The sequence below is a fragment of the Panthera tigris genome, chromosome C1 (genome assembly GCF_018350195.1).
Source record: "Panthera tigris isolate Pti1 chromosome C1, P.tigris_Pti1_mat1.1, whole genome shotgun sequence".
NCBI classification, from domain to species: domain Eukaryota; kingdom Metazoa; phylum Chordata; class Mammalia; order Carnivora; family Felidae; genus Panthera; species Panthera tigris.
The window spans coordinates 25780633-25802670 of NC_056667.1; the positions used below are offsets into that span (position 1 = coordinate 25780633).

General features: G+C 46.7%; 1 protein-coding gene across 1 annotated transcript in view; it reads right to left on the reverse strand.

Moving 5' to 3' along the window:
• CSMD2 (CUB and Sushi multiple domains 2) overlaps positions 1 to 21306 on the reverse strand; it is a 538353-nt gene extending 517047 nt beyond the window's left edge. Inside the window, 2 exon segments of the mRNA XM_042993830.1 lie at positions 20514 to 20730; positions 21288 to 21306. Coding sequence (XP_042849764.1) covers positions 20514 to 20730; positions 21288 to 21306 — 236 coding nt within the window.
• Between the last annotated feature and the right edge of the window lie 732 nt (positions 21307 to 22038).

The following is a 22038-nucleotide window of genomic DNA, read 5'->3' on the forward strand; positions in this document are numbered from 1 at the left end:
ATTTCCTGGAACAAACCTTCCTCCTTCTCCCATGCTCAGCTCTGCCCTGAGTGTCCCCAACCCTTCCTTTTCTTCCTCACGCTGTCTTCCTGCTCCCAAAGATGGGGCAACTCCTCTGCTTGTGCCTGGAAGCCGCTATGGCAAAGCAGACTCCACCAGGCCTGCGTTCGGGTCAAAATCTCCGAGAGGCGCCCATTAGAAACCATCCCCCCAAATCTCCGTTTCTCCCCTGCGCATACAAGAGCACCACCCAGCCCTCAGCAGGGCAGCTACAGAGCACACAGAGCCAGCAGACCTAGGCTTAAGTCCATCAGTGGGGCTCGGGAGATGCTTGAGCTCTGGACAGTGACTCGACCTCTCTAAACCTCAGCTTTCTTATCTGCATAATGAGGGTGAGAATTCCTCCCGAGACTGAGGTGAGGAGTGACAAGGCAATGCACAGAAAGCCTTTAGCACTGTGCCCAGAACACAGTAAATACTCAACAAAGTATACATTTCTGTTGTTATTATTACTGCCGTCCACCACACAGCCTCCAAAGCTCTAGGGCTCAAAGATAGGTCTCATGGGTTTATGCATCCACCGGTCAGAGGTAAACGCACATTGTTAGATGATTGTATGTGTATTTAGGGGGCAGGGGAGAGTCCATGGCTATGATCAGATGTTCACAGGGGTCCATAACCCCCACTCTGCCCAAGTGGGGAACTTGGGACAATATGACATAGGGATTAAGACTATGGGCTGGATCTCTGAAGTCTGCCAGCCTAGGTCCAAATCCAGGCTCTGCCACTTCCCAGCCAGGTGCTCTCGGCCGGTCCCTTCACTACCCCCTTCAGTTTCCACCCATAATATGGAGATAATAATAATACCCACCTCACAGGGTTGTTGACAGCATGCAATGGCACGTGTGCGTATCAAACTTAGAAGAATGCCAGGCATACGTGCATAAGTGTGGTGTGTGTGTGTGTGTGTGTGTGTGTTTTATACAAAACCACACATGTATGTAAATAAGACATGAAATAATTACATATATAACTATATATATATATATAAATATTTGCATGTGTTCATTTTTATCGTCAGGAACTACTGTCCCAAAGCCAGCTTTTGATTGGTCCCACCCTCCTCCTCCTTGCTCCTTCCCGCTTCCCACTCTCTGCCTTGGAATTGCCTCTCCCTCAGCATTCCCTGCTGGCTCGCTTCATGAAACACCCTCTGCGCTCTGGCAGGGGGAAGGGGCAAAGGATAGAAGGGAGGGGGAAGAATCGAAGTTTGGGGTTCAGCAACCAGCCTTCCTGGTGGATTAGGGCGCACAGGGAAGCAGGAGGCTCACAGCCTGGAGAATGGCAGGTCCCTGGGGACCGTGTCTGACTTGTAGTCAGGAGTCAGGAACAGAGTCCGGCTGCTGGGAGAAGTGGGCTAAAGACAGTCAGTCAAATGGAGTCCAAACCCTGGCCTAGAGAGCTGGGGCCCAGGGGAGGGACCAGCCAGGGGGACAGCACGCTGCAGGACAGCAGGTGCCTGAGTGTCCAGGGTGCTGAGATCCTCGGGCCCAGGATGCTAAGCCCTGAGCCACCCTCTGGTAAGGATGAAGCCTCTCCACTGTCAGGCTGGAGCAGGATGGCCTTGGGATCTGGGGAGCAATGCTGTCTGCAGCTGAGCAGGAATGGGGACAGTGGAGAGCGATACTGAATAATCAAACTGGAAACATCATAAATTCCTGAAAATGAGAGACTGCTCTGCAGGGGCCAGTGATCAGTGATGTTGGCAGCTCCCTCAAGCCCATGGAGATTCATGCAGAAAGTCTCACGGTCTCCCTCAACCAGCAGCGAAAGGCACATCCAAGGATGAGCAAGCTCACCCCTGCCAGGCCCTTAGCCAGCAGCCAGAGAAGGCAGCCGTTAGGGGATGGGCTCCAGACACCATCCTGCTCCCTCACACACGATTTCTTTCAATGATTCGTAGTCCTGGGTCGTGATCAGAGGGAAATATATTGAGAAGTGTATGTTTACTCAAAATCTCCGCTTGATCGGAATGAAACACACATCATTAGCCATAAAAGTAGGATTAAGACAACAGAGCATTATTTGCAAATGATCAACAGTCATGAGCATGGATATGAACATGTGCAGATGAAAATCTGTGCAATGAATGCCTAGTTCTATTGCTACTAAAACACAGTTCTTAAGTCCTGCCTGGATTCATTCACGCCTAGGTCTTCACTCTTACTTGGTTCCTCTTCGTTTAACAGACTCTATAAAAGATGGCCAAGCGCTGATACATAAGCAACCGATATGCTACCATTCCAGGGGGCCCGGACCCCAGGAACTGCCAGGAAGGCCTTCAGAGATCATGCTGAGTAGTCCATAAGCCAGCATTGGCATCACCTAGAAGCTCACTGGGAACTGTAGGATCTTGAGCTCCACCCCAGACCTTGGGAATCTGAGTCGACACTTCGACAAAAACCCCAGGTTAGTTGCCTGCACGTTAAAGTCTGCAAAGTGCCTATCAAGACCACTGCTTGTCAATCTTTTAAAACCCTGGGGCCCCTTGTGATCCACACGAGAGGATCACTTTCTTCTTTAACGTTTAGAATTTTAAAATAAATTGAACAGAAACAAATCAAAGCATTGGTTATTCTGAAGATGCTTTTCAACTGCATATATACCTTCCCTCTGGCTCCTATCTAGAATATTTAATGTGAGGCCAATCCCCCAACTCCAGGGGTCAGGGTTGAGGGTAAGGCAAGTCCCCAGGTAGAGAATCACTGATCTTAAGAATCCCAGACTCCACTGTTCAAGTGGGGCATCTGTGGCCCAGAATGGGGCAGCCCTAGAAGGCCCAACTTTTGCACTGATTCTTCCAGAAGCAGGAAGCAGGGAGTCCCAGTTCTAGATAGATACAAGTGTTGGAAATGGCTTGAAGTTTGCTGTCCTGACACTTCATTTCATGGCCTGAGTACGGCCATCTGATGTCAGCTCTTGAGTCCTTTCCCAGGGCCTTTGACAACAACCATCATCTCTCCTAAGAGTCTCCTTCCTCCAAGTAAACACCTCAAAGTCCTTCAATTTCCATCTTGCAACATAAACTAAATCTCCCTTCATCCTGGTCGTTCTCCTTTGGAAGAACTGTCTGTCTCTTCTCTGGATATGGGTGAGGAACAACATACTGAAGCTTTTTGCTTTTCTTTTACATCTAACTTTGTGTTTATTGAAAATGCTTTTTTTTTTCTTGAGAGAGAGAGAGAGAGAGAGAGAGAGAGAGAGAGAGAGAGAAAGAGAGGGGAAGGGCAGAGAGAGGGAGAGAGAGAATCCCAAGAGGCTCCGTCCTCAGTGCAGAGCCCAACACGGGCTTACCACTGTGACCTCACCACCATGAGATCATGACTTGAGCCAAAATCAAGAGTCAGACGCTTAATTGACTGAGCCACCCAGGTGCCCCGAAAATGCATTCTTATTGTAAAAATAACACAATTATGTGACAGAAACATTTTTAAGTAAGGATTTAAAAAATCACTCAAAATCCAGCCATCTTAATACCTGTATTACGGATTTAATGCTGCTGCATTTTCTTCCAGTGTTTCTTGCCAGAGTATATGTTCTTACCTAGTGATATACAGAATGTACTGGCAATTCCACAGCCTGCTTTTTTTGTTGTTATTCTGCTTTTTAAAGTTTATTTATTTATTCTTAGAGCAGGGGAGGGACAGAGAGAGAGGAAGAGAGAGAATCCCAAGCAGGCTCCATGCTGTCAGCACAGAGTCCAACATGGGGCTCAAACTCACAAACCGTGAGATCATGACCTGAGCCAAAACCAAGAGTCAGACGCTTCACCGACGGAGCCACCCGGGTGCCCCATCCTGCTTTTTTTTTTTTTTTTTAACTCAAACATTTTTCTGTGCTGCCACAGTCTTGACTATCACCCTTACACCCCCCTCCAGAGCACGACTGAGAAGTAGCCTCAGTCTCCTGGGATTGTCTGACTAATTCAGAAGAAAACAGAACAGTTTCTCCCGCCAAGGCTTTCAAATGGCAGATCCTGCCATGCTGTTGATGCTGTGTCCAATGGGGTCCAAGACCCCTCAGGCTTTCATGAATGGAGCCACCTCTTCCACCCTATACTGGTGCCACCTACTTTTAGGGGCACTTAATGCACAGGGTACTCATTCATTTACTCACCACTGGACAAGTAGTTGTTGAGAACTGCCATGTACCCAGCCGTGGCTGTCACACCAGGAGTGATTTTGTAATGGTGAGCAAGATGGCTCTGGTTTCAGGAGCTCACCAAGCTTTTGTCATGGTGGGGACCTCAGTGAGGCAGGAAGGGGAAGAGACAGACATCCAGGGAGAGCCCATGGTAGGTCAGACACTAGACATACAAACACGGACTCATTGGATCCTTTCCACAACTCTCTTCTCTGCAGCAGGGAGAAAAGAGAAGGTACCTGTTCAAGGTCACAGAGCTAGGATTCAAACCCAGGGCTACCTGACTTCAAAACTCCTCGAGCTCCCCAAATGCAGAGCTTTTGGGAGGCTGTCTTTCTCGCCTGACCCTCCATGGACTCTAGCAATTTAAAAGAGGCATCTATGAGACACTCCCAACAATGTGTTTCAATTATTCCACAAAAGAAAGACAAAAATAACAGAATACCGCCTGGTCTCGGGGGCGTGATTACATTTGGAGAAAGGAGGTAAAAGGGAACTTTTCCACAGAAGCACATCAGCCAGGAGCACGATTTAGACAAAAGTGTAATTTAGACACCTTATTTTTTATTTGGCCACAACTAACAAACATTCGTGCAATTTAAACCTTTTCAGAATCCACCCCGACAGCCAGGCACCCAGGAGCTGACTCAGTCTGCTTCTTTATCGCCACCAGACTTTGAAAACGCCACCTCCCCCCCGCTTCGTAATTACTCCAGGCAATCAGCACCAACTGATCAATCAAACAAAGAAAATTGCAGGTTTGAAGCTTTAATTAAATCTATCCGGCACTATCTAATTAAAGAAAATCTTTACTCTTCTACGTACTCCAAAATAGAAGGAACCCACTCCTTTGGGGTTCTACAAAGCCTTTGCCATGTCAAGGTCTTCACCTAGTTCAACGCTGAAGGAAGAGCACAGCAGAGGGAAGGCGATTACTCCATTCTCCTCTCCTTTTGGCCCAAGTCGAGGCAAATTCCAATACGGAGGAAGAGGTCGACTGTGGAAGAGGAATCCTATCTCTGGAAGGTTTCCTTTCATCCCTCCATGTCCTTTAGGATTGATGGCTCTGTGTCCAGGTTGCCCCTCTCCTGTCCCTCATCGGACCCCTCTGTCTACATGGCTGGAAGGCAGTCAGAGCAGGTAGAAAACACTGAGAACTTGGTCACCTCTTATTATCATTCACCACTGATTCAACATTTAGAACTTCAGCTTTCTCCTCCGTGAACCAGGACCAAAGAGGAGGCCAGTACTGGATTACTCGGGAAAGCAAATAACACAATGTGTCTGAGGAGCTTAAGTGATCTCACAGAGTGGGGAGGAGCATCACTGAGGGCTCAGAGGGTGGGGCCTTGCAGCTGGTGGATATTTCCACACCTGCTTTGGTCTGCAGGGACTCTTCTTGTCTTCAACTCCCCCACTTACCAAGGACCCTGACTTTCTAGCTTTCTGAGTTCATCCAGGGACAGCGATGAATTCCTGCTGTGACTGAAATACAGCTGGACTAGCACAGCTGGAAGGTGTCACCTTTTTCCTTTGCTTTGTAGGGTTTATAGATGTCTAAGACCCACCCTGTGTGGGACAGGTGGCTGTAGGATGCTGGAGAAGACAGAAGTTGGATGTGCCTCTCCTGATTGGCCAGAACATCACAAAGCCACTAGTTGGAAGCTGCAGCCAAATGTGTAGACCTCCTTCCTAATGAGACTTCCAGTGCTTATTGAAAGGGGCAAAGGGGAGGGGGAAGGATGGAACCTGGAAGGTACAGGTAAAGACCTTGCCGGGTGCAGAGGAGCTCGCCGATAGAAACCTTGTGGAGACACTTTCTCCTTTGGCTGGGTTGGGAGACACACACTACCAGCCTCCACGATGCTCAGGGGCATCATGAGGTCAGAAACCACTTCTCTGACTTCACCAGCCAGACCACTTTCGACTGCCTTCAATGCTTTTCTCACTGTGCCCTGGAGACCCTGGTCAGAAGCAGGTTTTGAAGGACAGGTGCCATCCGTGTGCCTGAGTGTCTTTCACATCACCTGAAGTTATTGATAAACATGCTTCCTCTCCTTCGAATTTCCTTAATAAAACCTGCTGGGCCCTGAGGAAGAGGCACACAGAAGACACACAACCCAATGAAACAGGTGGCCCAGAGCCATCTGAATATTGGCGGAGACACCAAACTCACTTTGCTCCAGGTTTCTACACAAGTCACCTTCTCAGTGACACGGGTTCCTTGGCCACTCTATTAAAATCTCACCCCTTACCCTTCACACTATTGCCCTGATGTGTATTTTCTTTAAAATGTTTTTTAATCTTTATTTACTTATTTTGAGAGCTAGAGAGAGAACAAGCAGGGGAAGGACAGAGAGAAAGAGAGAGAGAATCCCAAGCAGGCTCCGCACTGTCAGCACAGAGCCCGAAGCAGGGCCTGAACCCACGAACTGCAAGATCATGACCTGAGCCAAGATCAAGAGTCTGATGATTAACCAACCGAGCCATCCAGGTGCTCCCTGATGTGTATTTTCCTCACGGTGCTCACCTAAGTAACTTTCAAGACAAGTGAAATCTGTGAACCTGAAGGCAAAAAGGAACTGAGTGTAATCACTGTGCTCCAGTTTGAAAAAGTCATTTCCCACCGGGGTACAGGTTACTAGTTCTGGTACCACTATCCATGCATCCCACAATTGAACACTTCAATAAATGCATGTCAGGTGGTGGCAGCCAGGTGTCTCACTGTTGGAGTAGGAGGTTCCAGATAAGCAAGGAAAGGTGTCCAGAATGATCCAGGTGGTACTGGATTAGAGTTGGAGATATCAGCATGAACTCATGTTCAACTTAACAGAGACACAGACGGATACACATAAAAATATTTATAGATAGGTGTATATATGTGGGTTTGTGTATACACAGAGAGTTCCTCGCTCTGTAGGCGAAGAGGGTCTGGAAGCAGTGATGCCCCAAGAGCAATGAACGAACACACGCAGAGCCAGATCTTGGGTTCTAATACCATTTTCCAATCAAAGGGACATGAGCACATTTCTCTGGAGAGTGTTGATGAAACAGCATCACCACCAATATCAGTAACAAAAACTGACAATGATGGGAAATGTCAAAGGAGACAGGAGGAGCCTTTAAACTAGGGGAGCTCCCAATGGCCAAGGCTAAAACAATGTGAGCAACAAAATAAGCCAACATTGGATTATAATCCAAGGTATAAAGTCACTATCTATGGATCCATACGGATATAAATACATTAGTAAATGGAAGAGAACAGACAGATCTTTCATGCCGAAGAATTTCAAACAGTTCATGGAGACAATCTGCCCTCAAGATGAAGTACAACCCTCTACTCCTCAAGTGTGAAATGCATACAGTGACTTCCAAGAGAACAGTATGGAGAGGGGAGTAACTTTGTTTTGTTTTGAAGTTTACTTATTTATTGTGAGGGGGGAGAGGGGCAGAGAGAGAGGATGAGACAGAATCCCAAGCAGGCTCTGCACTCCAACTCACAACTGTGAGATCATGACCTGAGCTGAAATCAAGAGTCGGACGCCCAACTGACTGAGCCACCCAGGCACCCCAAGGGAGTAACTTTGGAGTGGAGAAGTTACCATACAGGACCTCAGCCAGGTGATCAAGGTCAACATCAACAGGGGCAAGTCATGTTGACTGTAGGTATACCCCTGATGTGATGTGATGAAAACATTGTCTTCCTTTCAAAGACACATGACCCCAGTCTAATCATGAGAAAAGTATCAGACAAATCCCAAATGAAGGACATTCTACACAAGACCTGACCAGTACTCCCCAAAACTGTCCATCATCAAAAACAAGGAGAGTCGGAAAAACTGTCACAGCCCAAAGGACCCTAAGGAGACCTAAGGACCTAAAGTGCCTTAGGTGAGATCCTGGAACAGAAAAAGGGCATTGGGTAAAAACTAAGGAAACCTGAATAAAATATGGGCTTAGGTTAATAATAACAAATCAGTTTCGGTTCATTCATTGTGACAAATGTACCACACAAATGAGAGATGTTAAAAAAGGAGAATCTGGGTGAGCCATATATAGGAATTCCGTACAATCTTCACAACTATTCTGTAAATCTAAAACTATTCCTTTCTATATATTTTTGTTAAAAGATTATTCCTTAAAAATAAGAATAAATAAATAATAGTAATAAAATAATAAAATAAAATAAAATAAAATAAAATAAAATAAAAAGATCCCTCTAGCTCTGGTATTAAGGATAGACTGAAGACACCAAAGGCATTAGCAAGGAGAGCTGGCAGGAGGCTGCTGTGATAACCAAGGCAAGAGGTAATGGGGGTGGGGGTGGACGAGGGTGGTGACACTGGAGGTAGCTGGAAGATGTGAGCTTTGGAAAGGACAATAATGACAACAACCAGCATCTACTGAGAGCTCACCATGTGTCCAGCATCTTCTACGTACTTTAAACCTTGTACGGTAGTTGAATATTCACAGCTTCCCTACAAAGTAGGTGCTGCTAGAATCCCAACTTTGTGGGCAGAGACCCTGAGACTCAGAGAGGAGTGACTTCCTCAAAGTCACACAGCCTGTAAGAGGCAGAGCAAGGACATGGGGCCCCAGGAGATGGGACAGGGATGAGGACTATAACCAGAGCCATGCAGTGCCAAGAGGAATCCAGCAAAAGTCAGGAGCACAAAAAACGGCTTTAAAAAATATCTCAACTATGCATCCACGGCCTAATTTTTAGGCACAAAGGCCAGATTGTCCCAGGAGCTTCATCTCCCCAAAAGCAAATAAGACCGAATGTCAATTCTGGACGGCATGCAGATTCTGCTATCTAGAATCCTCACCTACCTCTAGGTTCTAAAGTAAATTCCTTAATGGCTAGGCTCAGAGCTTACAATGGCTAAGAACACACTGGCTACGGTGACAATAAAGCTTGGAATCTCAGAGATCTAAGCGTGTATACGAGTTTATTTCTCAATCGGTAGCTCGTGGTGGGTCCCACTTCATATAGTCATCCGGGCATCTCCTGTCTCCTGAAAAGAAGAGGGAACACAAGATCGCAGGGGAGCTTTCCTGGGCCAAGCGTGGGAGTGATATATGTTACTTCTATCCACTTCCTGTTGACCACTAAGCCACACAGGTGCACCTGGATGCAGAAGAGGCTGAGAAACACTGTCCCTGGCTAGGCAGCTGCTTCCCACAGACAACTCTGTACCGTGGAAAGAGAACAAGAGAGATGGTGGACAATAAGCCTTCTCTGCCATACTGCTTAACAAGCTGTTGGAAAATAAACCCTGAGGCCAAAGACTAATGGTGGAAGTGCTGAGAGATCCCAGAGCAGTACCTGAGTAGGGCAGACATAATCCAAAAAGGTCAGGAGTATTTTATAATCCTTCTCCAGACATTTCTAGCATCACTCAATCACACAATTTCAGAGCAGGAAGAAGCTTTGGAGTTTTTAGGGACTTACACCCTCAACTGATAAGTCAGGAAGATGCTGCTGAGAAGGGACGGACTTGGTGAAGATCACAAGCAAGCCAGGAACCATGCTGGATGGAACCCGGGTCTCCTTGTCCCACAACTGGCTCTGGACACCACATCCTGCGGCAGCTCAGACCCACACCAGGAAGTAATATCTTGGCTCTTGGTTCACTTAAAAGCTGACAATTTGTTTTCTTTTATATTTATTCTAATTCCAAAGGATCAAGGAACACAGTACTTGGGAGGTGGTTTGTTAGGGTACCATTTCTACTGATGAACAGAGTAAAGACTAGAATTACATGTCCAAACTTGCCTCTACCCTGAGGACAGTATCCTGGGTTACGAGAGTCCTTGCACAGTGATTTCTATCGCCCTAAATGTTCAGGGAATATGAGTTGAGGATAAACCAGGGGGCACTTTCCTAACTCAGCAACCCCCTGACAGCCACCACCAGCAAGAAAGGGGAAGATGAGGGTCAAGGGGTGGCCCACTCCATTCTGGGGCAATGTCGCATCTTTGACCAACACCTGGTAACGCTGGGGGCAGAACCAATCTTGAGGAGCGGTGAAGTTGTGTAGCCTTTTGGCATGAGACTCGTGCTCCACGGGGCCTTAAATTTTGGCTGCTATTAAATAGCAGACTTGGCGAACAACCTAGGTGAAGCTTTGCCACAAAAACTGACTTTGACCTTGAACCACAGGGTCCGACTGTGAATGGAAGGATTGCTCAGGACCCCGACACTGCTGCCCACCTGGCTTTCTATATCAACTGCTGCCAACCCCTCCCCCCACCACGTCTGCCCAAACCCACCCTTTGGCATTAGGTGATGGAGCACATGGCTGCCCCGTGGGTCACTGCAGTTGGCTTCCTGAGCCTCAAGCCAGGCGGACCCTGCTTCCTCCACTCCCACCACCCCTTTCAACCCTGGTGTAGTTGTGTGGACCTATGTGAAGCCGGCTGTCAAGCAGATCTAGGAGTTTGAACACAGCCGCCCTAAGGCATGTAGCCTTTTTGAGACTCAGTTTCCTTAGCAATAAAAATGGAGGTAATAATTCTTCCCTCTGGGGAAGTTGCAGATTAAGTGACATAGGGCAAATCAGGCACCCGGCCCAACAGGTAAATATTTATTCCAATACCCCCCCCTCCAATTCCATCTAATGCGTCACATAGTCCCAAGGGGATAAATGGAATGTCCCCTCCCCCCCTCCCCCACTGACTTCTGCAGTGTTTCTTGGCCTAGTACTGTTCCTCAGGTACCCTGGACCCATAGAAATGTTCGGCGAAGTCATCAAGCACCTCAGTGGACCCCCAAACTTGCCTGGTAAAAGACCATGAACAAAGCTGACTCCCATAACCCAGAAAGAGACTGCCCTGTCCCAGGCAGCCTTCCCCAGCAATACGCAGCTGCCCTTGGCCTCCACACACTTCAGCTGATTCCTTACAAATCACAGATAACTTTCTTGGTTAAATACAAAGATTCTACCAACAGGTTTGCCTCCGGATGGCAAATCTGCCAGCATTTAGGGTGAATCAAACATATTTACTTTTCAGATGTTAGGGGTTTGATAAAATCCATAATGCCTTTGGCCTCAAGCCCTCTTCCTATTAATTATTAAGCCCTTGTGTGTTTCGAGGGTAATTGAATCCATGTTTCTAATTAGTTTACACTTAATTCATCAGAACAATTTTTAAAGGGCTGATGGATGTCCCAATAAGCCTCACGGGCAGTTTAATGAATCTTTATTTAAAAAGAAATTGGACACACACCAAACTGTTAACAGCAGTTACCTCCTGGGAGTAGGGCTGGGACAGGGGCCTGGGGAAGGAGGAACTTACCTTGTTTTACTCTATACACCGCTGGAATGCTCGACTTTTCTAAAGTAGTGAGCGCTTATTACTTTCACTATTTTAAAGAAACTGCTTTAAAAGGAAAACGGAATGAATTTTTAAAAAGGAAATGAAATGAATCCAATGTAGTAAGAAAGCATTTTGGTGTGGGGGAAAACATGCCTCGTTTCTTTCTGGCTCTAGGAGACCCATGGTCCACTCCTCCTTTAACCCCCTGGGAGCTTAGAGACCTCAGATGCTTATCTAACTCTTGCAGTGAAAATTAACACTGCTCATTTCATGGGGGTGCTGTTGAATGATTAGATAACGCATGAAATCCCTGCTTAAATCCTTTTTGGGTGTCCCCACTTCCCTTAGAATACCTGACAAGTTCCCTGGCACGGCACATAGAGCCCCTGATGATCTGGCCCGGCCACACCCGAAGTTCTCCACTACAATCTCCCCCAGGATGAACCCACTTTCAGCCTGCACCTCGCCTTCTCTTGATTTTACCTGGACCTCTACACACGCTATTCTCTTGGTTCAAAACACTGTCCCCATCCCACCCTCCATGCCCTTCCTCTAGAGAGCATTCATTCATTCATTCCCTGAATATTTGTTGAGCACCTACTAAAAGCCAGGCCCTGGAGGTACAATGGAGAGCAAAATAGAAACAGTGTCTGCAGTCAAGGAGTATGGGCATAAATCAAATAATCACACATATGCACATGTAAAACCATGAAGGAGGGATACACGGTAATCTGAGGAGGGTAATCATAGGAGGATCTGACCAGGTTGAGAAGTAGGAGTATCTCCGAGGAGTCCCTGAGTGAGGAATTGACAAGTGAGTTGAGGTTCGAAGAATGCGTAACCAATAACTAAGCAAAGGGGCAGATGGAGGGAGGGCATTCCAGGCCGATAGATCAGCATCTACAGAGAGCTCCCCGGTCATAGCGTGTAGCATCGTGAACTAGCATTGCCTCTGTATTTATGTGTCTCCCTAAAGAGACTGTAGGCTCCTTGGAAGCAGAGGCTGTATTGTGAACCGCTGTATCCCCAACACTTGGTGTTGCTGGTAGGCATCCCATAAAGGTTGAATAAACGGAACGAATGAGTGTCTTGCATGGCGGCTGGCCCATGAGAGGTGTTCAGCGTCACCATCTCTTCTTTCCCCTTTCCAGCATCCTCTCCCTGTTTCAGTCGTGTACAGAAAGAATGCTCCCTCCTCCCCATGGGCCGTTCCAGCCGCCTCCCACACACAAGAGCACATTCTCAAGGCACTCTGGGGAGAAGATTCTCCAAGGACAGCCCTACTGATGTGCAAGGAACACTTTTTAAGGAATCCAAACAAGACAGGTCCTTCAGGGAGCTCTGCTGTGATACATATTTATAAGAAGACAGTAAATCTGGCAAATTTGTGGATTTTTTACAACTTCCAAACAGGTGTCTAGTGCCAGTTGAGTGAAATCTGCAACCAGCCCCGAATGACTTAAATTGCATTTCCACCTTAGGCAGATGACAGAATGCGTATTGCCAGTAATTGAGGGAACGAGTTGTAGTGTTTCCCATAACTTGAGCCCAAATGTCTAAATTAAGGGATGCTTAGCTGTGCTTAACTGGTGCAGTCATCACCAGCGCTCTATAAACCCTCCAATACGCGGTGATGCTGTTTATTAGCAGTGTCTCCGTAGATTACGTCTGCCTGCATTTCATTAGAAAACTTCATCCCGCATTAAAACTGCAACGCAAAAGGATGTCTGCCAGCATGGAAAGGCCATCTAATTGTGCCAAAGCAGAGATGTGGGGATTGTTGCAATAATTCATCCAGGCAGGGCTGACACTGCATTATCTGGAAGGCTCTTTGTTCTTTTCTTGCTCATTTCCAAACTCCTACAGGCTCCCTGGCTCTCAAGACCAGCTTCTACTCTCGCTTCCCACCCTGATCCATTATGAGAAGAATCTGATCAGCTTCTATTGTAAATTTAATTTCAAGCAGCCAGACGCTGCCTTCTGGCACCCTGGGATGTGGCTGCTTGTGAATAGCTCTAGATGAAATGTGAGATGCTTTCAAGAAGATGGCTCTGAACTCCTGGTAGAGAAAGGGAGTCGCTGGGAGATGAATGGCATCTGCATATAGAACGAGCCATGCGCAGTGTGTCTACTGGCACCTCTTCATTAACGATGCCAGGTGCCGCTGTCGGCACAGAGCACCACTGAGAGCTGCCCGTTTTGCAGTGGAGGAAACTGAGGCTCCGACTCGGATGGGTTGTTTCACTTGTCCAAGGTCCCTGACATTGAAACAGGATTAGAACCTAAGTATGTCTGATGCCAAAGGCCTTAACTCCTCCATCGCCTACATCAGGATTTCTCAACCTCAGCGCTCCTGGCCTTTGTCCTGGCATGGCAGGATATTTAGCAGCATCCCTGGCCTTGACCCACCAGATGCCATAGCCCCCTGTCCAGTTGTGACACCCAAAAATGTCCCCAGACATTGCCAGATGTCCCCTGGGGGTTGAGAACCACTGCTCTACCACATGACTTATACATTTACTTGGGCGGGGGGTGGGGGGGGGGAAGCTTTGTGAGTCTTTTTGCTTAATGGTGTTTCCTGATTTTCTGCTACAACTATACAAGTATTCCTTTTGTTTATCTCTTATCAAAATTCAAAGTGGTTTACACACATTATCTATTTTAATCCTCACCAACCAACCTACGAAGCAGATATTGATACACCCATTTCTAGATGGGGATGCTGAGGCTAAGAGTCAAAGTGAGTGGCAGATGCCCAGCGGCTAAGGAACAGCTACAACTCAAGCTCATGTCCTCCACCGGCAAGAGGTGCATTTCACTGCATGGTTCTGCCACAGCAAAGCATGATGGAAGCCCTGACTTTCAGCCTCAAGTTGCTTAGAATCTAACCAGGAAGGAAGCTTGTTGCTCATAACACGACCCATGAGCAAGCAGCTGGAGAAAAGGTGAGGTTAAAGGGGGTTGGGGATTGGGGTGGGGAGGTGACTCTTCAGCCTTTTGCTGGAATGCATGCATAGGGTGAAAAAAGATCGGTGTTAGAGTAAGAAAAGAAAAGAGAGATGCGTTCAAAGATGCATAGACAGCAGGACTGCAAAACTTAAGCCCATCAAGTTTTAGACAATGAACGCAGAAAACCATGAACTACGCAGGCAGAGAGAAACCTGCTAGAGGCTTCTTGGTGGTCCTGTCCCACTGCTGGGCTACCACACGCTCAGTGATACCACCCACAGTGAGTGACTGCCCTGAGCCCAACTCCTTTTTCAGTGTCTGTGCTCCACACCTGCAGTCCTGTGATCTAAAAAGTCCAGTTAGTAAGTGGGCCACCGATGAAATGTCAGGACAGTCACCAAAGCCCTCTAGAGCAGTCCAACTTCCTAGGACCCAGGCAGGGAAGGATGCACCTAACACTGATGGAGCACTAAGGGATCTGCAGCAGGTGGCTGACCTATAACCACACTGTAAGATGGGCTGTGTGACTTCCACTTTATAGATGAGGCTCAGAGCCGCCAAACCTTGCACAGATCACAGCATTAATAAATGTAGAACCTACCTGCGTATAAATCGAGGCCTGCCACAGAAAAACAACATGCGAGGAGGTGGCCCTCCTATTCCACAAGCCAAATAAATTAAAACGTCAGTACAGAAAAGACCCGGCTATGCCGTGAGAACACATTTTACTGGAGACTGGAATTTACCGCACACTGATCTCTCTTGTTTTCTGCTTCCAAGCCAGACACTGCAGAGTCATCCTCCACCTCTTTCTTCTTCTTATTTCCACTCCACAAGTCCTTAGAAATCTGCCCTTAGCTTCAGGGACAAGGACAATGCCTTTTCATTAACATCACACAAAGCCACGCCCATCTTCTCTCTTCATTGATCTAGCTCAGGCTACGGCGGTCTCCTGCCTGGCCTGGCAGTCACCAGCCTGGCCCCCAATCCAGTGTATTTTCCCCACTGCAGCCAGACTGTGCCAAAATCCTCCACCTAAAACCTTCATTTGAGAGCAGCTGGGTGGTTCGGTCGGTTAAGCATCTGACTCTTGATTTCGGCTCAGGTCATGATCTCATGGTTCATGGGACCAAGCCCCATACTGGGCTCTGTGCTAACAGCACAGACCCTGCTTGAGATTCTCTCTCTCCCTCCCTCTGCCCCGCCCCCCCCACTCGAGCATACTATCTCTCTCTCTCTCTCTCCCAAAATAAATAAATAACTTTTACAAAAACACCTTCCTTGAAGGGCATCTAGCACACACCTATAGCTAACATCATACTTAACAGTGAAATACTGAGTGTTTCAAGGTCAAAAGCAAGGCAAAGATGTCCAGTCTTACCACTTCTAGTCATGATCATACTGTAAGATCCTATCTAGTGCAATTAAGCAAAAAATAAATAAATAAAAGACATCTACATTGCAAAAGAAAAACAAAAATATTTATTCACAGATGTAAAAAAGCATCAGAACTATTAATAAGTTCAGCAAGGTCACAGGACATAAGGCCAACAATAAGAAAACCAGTTGTATTTCTATAAATTAGCAGTGAGTAATCCAAAACGGAAATAAAATAGAAAATAATTTGGGGTACCTGGGTAGCTCAGTTGGTTAAGCGTCTGACCTCAGCTCAGGTCATGATCTTACAGTTTGTGGGTTCAAGCCCCCTGCCGGGTTATATGCTGACAGCTCAGAGCCTGAAGCCTGCTTCGGATTCTGTATCTCGCTCTCTCTCTGCCCCTCCCCTGCTCACACTTGGTCTCTCTCTCTCTCAAAAACAAATAAACATTAAAAAATATTTTTTAAAAAAACAATAGCATCCAAATGAATACAAATCTAAAAAGAAATTTCCAGTTCAAGCCAAGCCAATGTGTTAAACTCTCCTTTAATCTGATCCCCTAAATTCTTATGGAAATAATCAAAGGTATATTAAAAAGAGCCAATATAAATGTCCATTCTGGAAAGTATGAAAAAGAGGCAGGTATCTACATGCTACAAACACTAAGGAATTTCTACATGTTGCCGTGCCAGTAAGACCTGATTTTTAAAAAAGCCTAGCCAGACAAGATGTTGACAGAGAAATACACCTTAAAATGTGTTCTGAAGAAGTAATTTAACCACTAGTTGAATCAAAATCACAGAAAAGGCAAAGGCAAAGAAAACGGGCACTTGAAACTAGAGAAAAAGATGGGGCACCTGGGTGGCTCAGTCGGTTACATGTCAGACACGGTTTCAGCTCAGGTTATGATTTCATGGTTCATGGGATTGAGCCCCAGGTCTGGCTCCGTGCTGACAGTGCAGGGCCTGCTTAGGATTCTCTTTCTCCCTCTCTCTCTGCCCCTTTCACGCTTCCTCGAGTACTCTTGCTCTCTCTCAAAATAAATAAATAAACTTAAAAAAATGTTTTAAAAAAGAAAGTAGAGGAGAGGAAATAATAGTAAGAAAACTTTAAAACAGAAAGCATGAAATATTAGACTAGAGCAGACATATAGGTTATCACCAAAAAAATGTGAGTAGATTAAGCTTTCCTATTAAAGAATAGACTCTCAGTAAAGGTTGTAAAGTAAGAATCCAATGGTATTTTGTTTTATTTATTTATTTTTTTTAATTTTTTTTTTAACGTTTTATTTATTTTTGAGACAGAGAGAGACAGAGCATGAACAGGGGAGGGTCAGCGAGAGGGAGACACAGAATCTGAAACAGGCTCCAGGCTCTGAGCTGTCAGCACAGAGCCCGATGCGGGGCTCGAACTCACGGACCGTGAGATCATGACCCGAGGCGAAGTCGGCCGCTTAACCGACTGAGCCACCCAGGCGCCCCCAATGGTATTTTGTATTAAGAAATACACCTAAAATAATGACAGAAATATTCAAAACAGAGGAATTGGGAAAGAGGGGGACCCAATAAATGCAAACCTAAAAAAAACTATGAAGGCGATTGTATTAGCATCAAAGTAGAATTTAAAACAAAAAAGTTGGGGGAATAAAGATAACTTTTACACTGAAAAAAAAATCAAGTTTACTCTTCAGATCTAATGTTTAAACATACATGCTGAAGAGTATAGCACCAAAATATATAAAGTAAAAACTTAGTAATAAAAGGGAAATTGATAAGAAAATGGCAAAAATGTGGGGAAAAAATGTATTGCTTATCCTTGACAAACATCATTCAGAAAATAAGAAATTAGAAAAACTGCATAATGTTAATAACACGAATTTTTCACATATGTTCTTTCAAATACTCATAGAACACTCAGAAAAAAATGATCTTGTGCTGTGGGGAAAAAAGCCAACCAATTCTCCAAAGTAGAAATCATCATCTGATCATAATGCAATACAACTAGATAATAACATTTTAAGTATAAAAAAATCTGAGGGAAATCTGAGGGAAAAAAATCCCAGAGTCAAGGAAGGCACAAAACCACAATTAGAGACTCTTCCTAAATTAACGACTACCCATCAAAATTTATGGGATATGGTTAAAGTTATACTTAGGGGAAAATGTCTCTTAATGTTTTTATTATCAAACAGGAAATAATGAAACTAATTCAATTCATGAAATCAGCAAAACAGCAACATTAGCCTAAGGTAAGAAGAAGAAAATGAATGAATAAAGATGAAAGCAGAAATGAATCAGAGAACAGAGAAAGAATAAAATTGATAGCCCTACAGGTGGGATGTTTAAAAGATCAATAAAATAGGCAAACTTCTGACAATACTAATTGAGTAAAAAGAAAGAAAACACAAACACACAGGAGCAGATGCAAGAAAGAAGGTGTGCTCTCAGACCCGTCAAGAAGGGAAACCATATGTTTATTCTAAGCTGAGACCCTTGACAATCTCCATAAATGGATGATTTCTTGGACAAACATACAGATAGAAACTGATTCATGAATAAGAAGAAAACCCAATAACCATGCAAAATCATGAAAACATTGCACAAGAACCCCAGCGAACACACACTTGCTGTCCCCGTCCCCCACCCCTAAAGAAGATCCATTCCAAAACTTTCCAGGAGTTGCATATTCCACTCTTTCCTGCTATTAGGACTGCCCTCTGGGATCACATCCCCTCTTAGTGTCCTCCAAGGAGTGAGCTCCTCTGGCTGTGGGGCCCCAAGAGGCACAGCACTCTTTACAGCCCTTCCCCTCTGCCAAGCCTACATGCCCCTGGCTACGGAAATGAACTAAAATGAGCAGATCAGGAAGGTGACAGGAAGGGAGAACCCAAGCAGGTAGTGGGTAGTGAGGGTGCAAACGTAGTGAGGGTGCAAACCCTGGGAGCCTCGTCCTCAAACATGGCTTATTGGCCAGAGTGGGCTTTGTGGGGGCCGGAAACACATCCAGGGCCTCCCCTACCAACATCACCCCCCGCCACCCTTCTGGGCCAGAGCAATCCCCCCACCTCCAGTGGGTCTTCTGTACTTCACTCTCAGAGTGAGCAAACCCAACATCGGAAAACAGAGGTTTGACCACATCCATGCGGACGTAAGCGTAAGGAAAGCTGGAATAGAAGTGGAGGCTGCCTTCCGCTGTCCACATCCCAACCAAGTACCCCATTAGCCTTCCTATCTTTCAACGTCATTCAACATTCATCAAATGTAGACACAGGTGCCCCCAGATGGTGTCACCTGAGCTCAGCATATGATGGTCAGGACTCTCTCCCTTGCAACCTCATCCAGTCTCATGGTGTTATACCCCAAGTCTCCCAATTTTTTATCTCTAGCCCCAATGTCCTTGAACTCTAAACTCACATATTCACATCCACACCTGTCTCCCACATTAGCATGTAGCCTCAGTGAAGACAGTGGCTTTGATTTGCTCGCTGCTACATCCCCTGCACCCAGGCCAGTGTCTGGAACATAAGAGGTGCTCTTGAAATATTTGTGTAATGAATAAGTGAAGAGGACTCCAGTCTCTTCCCCAAATTTTCACTGAAGACCTACTGTGTGCGGAAGCTGCTGAATGTCAAGGTAAGATGGAGAAGCCCAGGTTTGTTCAGGAGGAACTACTAATCAGAGGGGTCCCAGCTGCCCCCACTCCTGCTGCAGGCTGGGAAGCCTCACCTCCATGCTGCCCTAAGAGTGCAGGGGGTGGGAGAGAAGAGGGCTGGTGCTTCCCTATAAATGTTGTTTGTGACCCTGCTCCGGGAGCTCGCAAGCTGAGGGCACAGAAGCATCTTTAAACAAAACCTTGAGAGTTAAAGCACTTGCCAGGAAACCAATCATTACTGTTCCATTCATTAGCACCCTGAGCTCCCCAGGGCTTGGCTGGTAAACCAATAACCCTTTGGCTCCCTGAGGAGCCCAGAGCCTGACTGGCAGAACCCAGACAAGGCTTGCCACAGAGCACGGCAGGCCACCAGGCCAGCAAAACCTGGAGTGCTAGGACTCTTGGGCCTTGACCTTCATCCCAGACTGGTCTGGACAAGCAGTAGCCTCCCTTCCCGTCTCCCTCCTCGATGTGAACTCTCCCCCTTGGGAGACAGCTTGGGGGATGGGGTGCAGGAAAGCGCTCTCCATAGTTTTCTCTTCCAATAACCAGGATGGGGTTTGAGAGAGTGGGAACTTTGCCCCACGCAAACATAAGGCAAATTCCAACAATCCATCTTGATGGTTTTCAAGTACAGGATGTAAGAGACATACTCACTATTAGCCTATAGCACATATCTGCTGGGCCAAGGGGAGAGAATAGATTTCCATGTGTGCAAAGAATATACACCAATAGATATACACACATACACATCAATCCATGCAAAATCAGTCTCAATAGAAAGACAAAAATTTCTCTGTAACCCCTTGTGTCTTCTATCTTATCTTCCCAAGTACACTACCATCAGTCCTGCCTACTGGGTACTTCCAATCTGGAGAAAGGAATTTGGAAATATAAAGAAAGCCTAAGAGTTGAGGGCAGACCCCATAAGAACAGAGGTCTTTGTTGGCAAGCGAGCTTGGCTCTCAGGGCTCTCTCTGGTGGCTGCGGTAATGAGCTCAGGGGGTACCTGGTTCGCAGGTTCTCTGGCTGGGGCGGGCCATCAAACACCGACAGGACATCAAAGTCCTCCTCCAGGGCGAAGGACTGGAACACAAGCTGGATCCTGTGCTGGTCCTCCGCCGTGATGGTCCACGTGCAGTTGGCGTAATTGGGGTAGCCATACGGGAACCCTGGGCTCTCAACTGTCCCATTGGGACCCTGCAGTTGGAATGTGCAGTTTTGGCCTGGGAAAGAGAAAGAGCACAGATCAGTACGGCCAGAACTCTTAGAAGCTTCCAGAGAAACGGGAGGAATATTAACCCGCTTTTCCAAGTGCTTCCCAGGCCACCCCAGGCGTGGCACAGAGGGAGGGAAGATGGATGACAGATGGAGCATGAGCTTGCACATGTCATGCACTGTGCAGGTGATAAAATGTACATCATTGTACTTGAGCATCAGAATGACTGTGAGGCGAGGAACTGAGGCTCAGAGAGTTGAAACTAAAAGCAACCGGACCGGGCAGAAGGCAGGCTTCTCCTCTGGAACATCAAATGCCAGAACGATAATTTGCAACCTTCTCCATTTTCCGCTCCCAATTCTCCCAGCCCCTCCTCTGAGCTGCTGTCTCTCCTCCCGCTCTGCACAGAACACAAAGCCACAAGGGGGAATCCCTTGGTCCCCCTGATTCCAAACCCATCCAACCTGCCCCATGCCGTCCTCCTTCTCACTGTGGAGGAGCCACCCCTGCTCCAATCTAAACATGATCATCCCCTGTGCCCTGCAGATCCCATCCCCATTTTACCCTCCAGAACCTGATTCATGTTTCTCTCTTACATATGCTACACAGGCTCCATCATTTCCTCTCTGATGAAGGTTTCCCATCCTAAGTGTGCTCAGGACTCCATCACTAAGAAAACAATTCTCACCGCACACCCTCCAGCCCCGTCTCTCTCTTCCCCTTCCCTGACAGATTTCTAGAAAACACAATATGTCCATACTTTCTGTCTCCATTTTCTTACTTCCCACTCACTCTCCAGCTCTGTCACTTCTGCCTTCAGGTCCTATTGATCCACCCAAACAGGTGTGCGAAGGTCACTGATGGGTCCAGCGGATATTTTCCGGTCTTCACTTTAACAGACCTCTCTCTCTCTGCTGCCTCTAAGGCTGTTGGTCATGCACACCCTCCTTCTGGAAACAGAACATCTCAGACTTCACCGTGCATGCACACTGCCTGGGAGCCTGGCTGAAATGTGAATTCTGACCCTCCCAATGGACAGCATCCTAGTGGGGCCAGAGGCTGTTCCTCTCAGTGGACCCCCGGTGATACAATGACACTGATGGTTGGGGACCACACTTGGAGCAGCGTGGTCCCAGGCTTCCTCCCATGCCACCACCCACTCCTCCTTTCCTTCCCCTGCTCTTTCTCTGGCTCCTTTCCAGGCTTCGTGTTGGGACCTCTCCTCTGTGTCTAGTCTAGAGGACCTCCCCATTTGCCTGCTAACAACCTACAACATCACAGTGCAGGCCAGACTTCCCTCTGAGCTCCAGCCCCG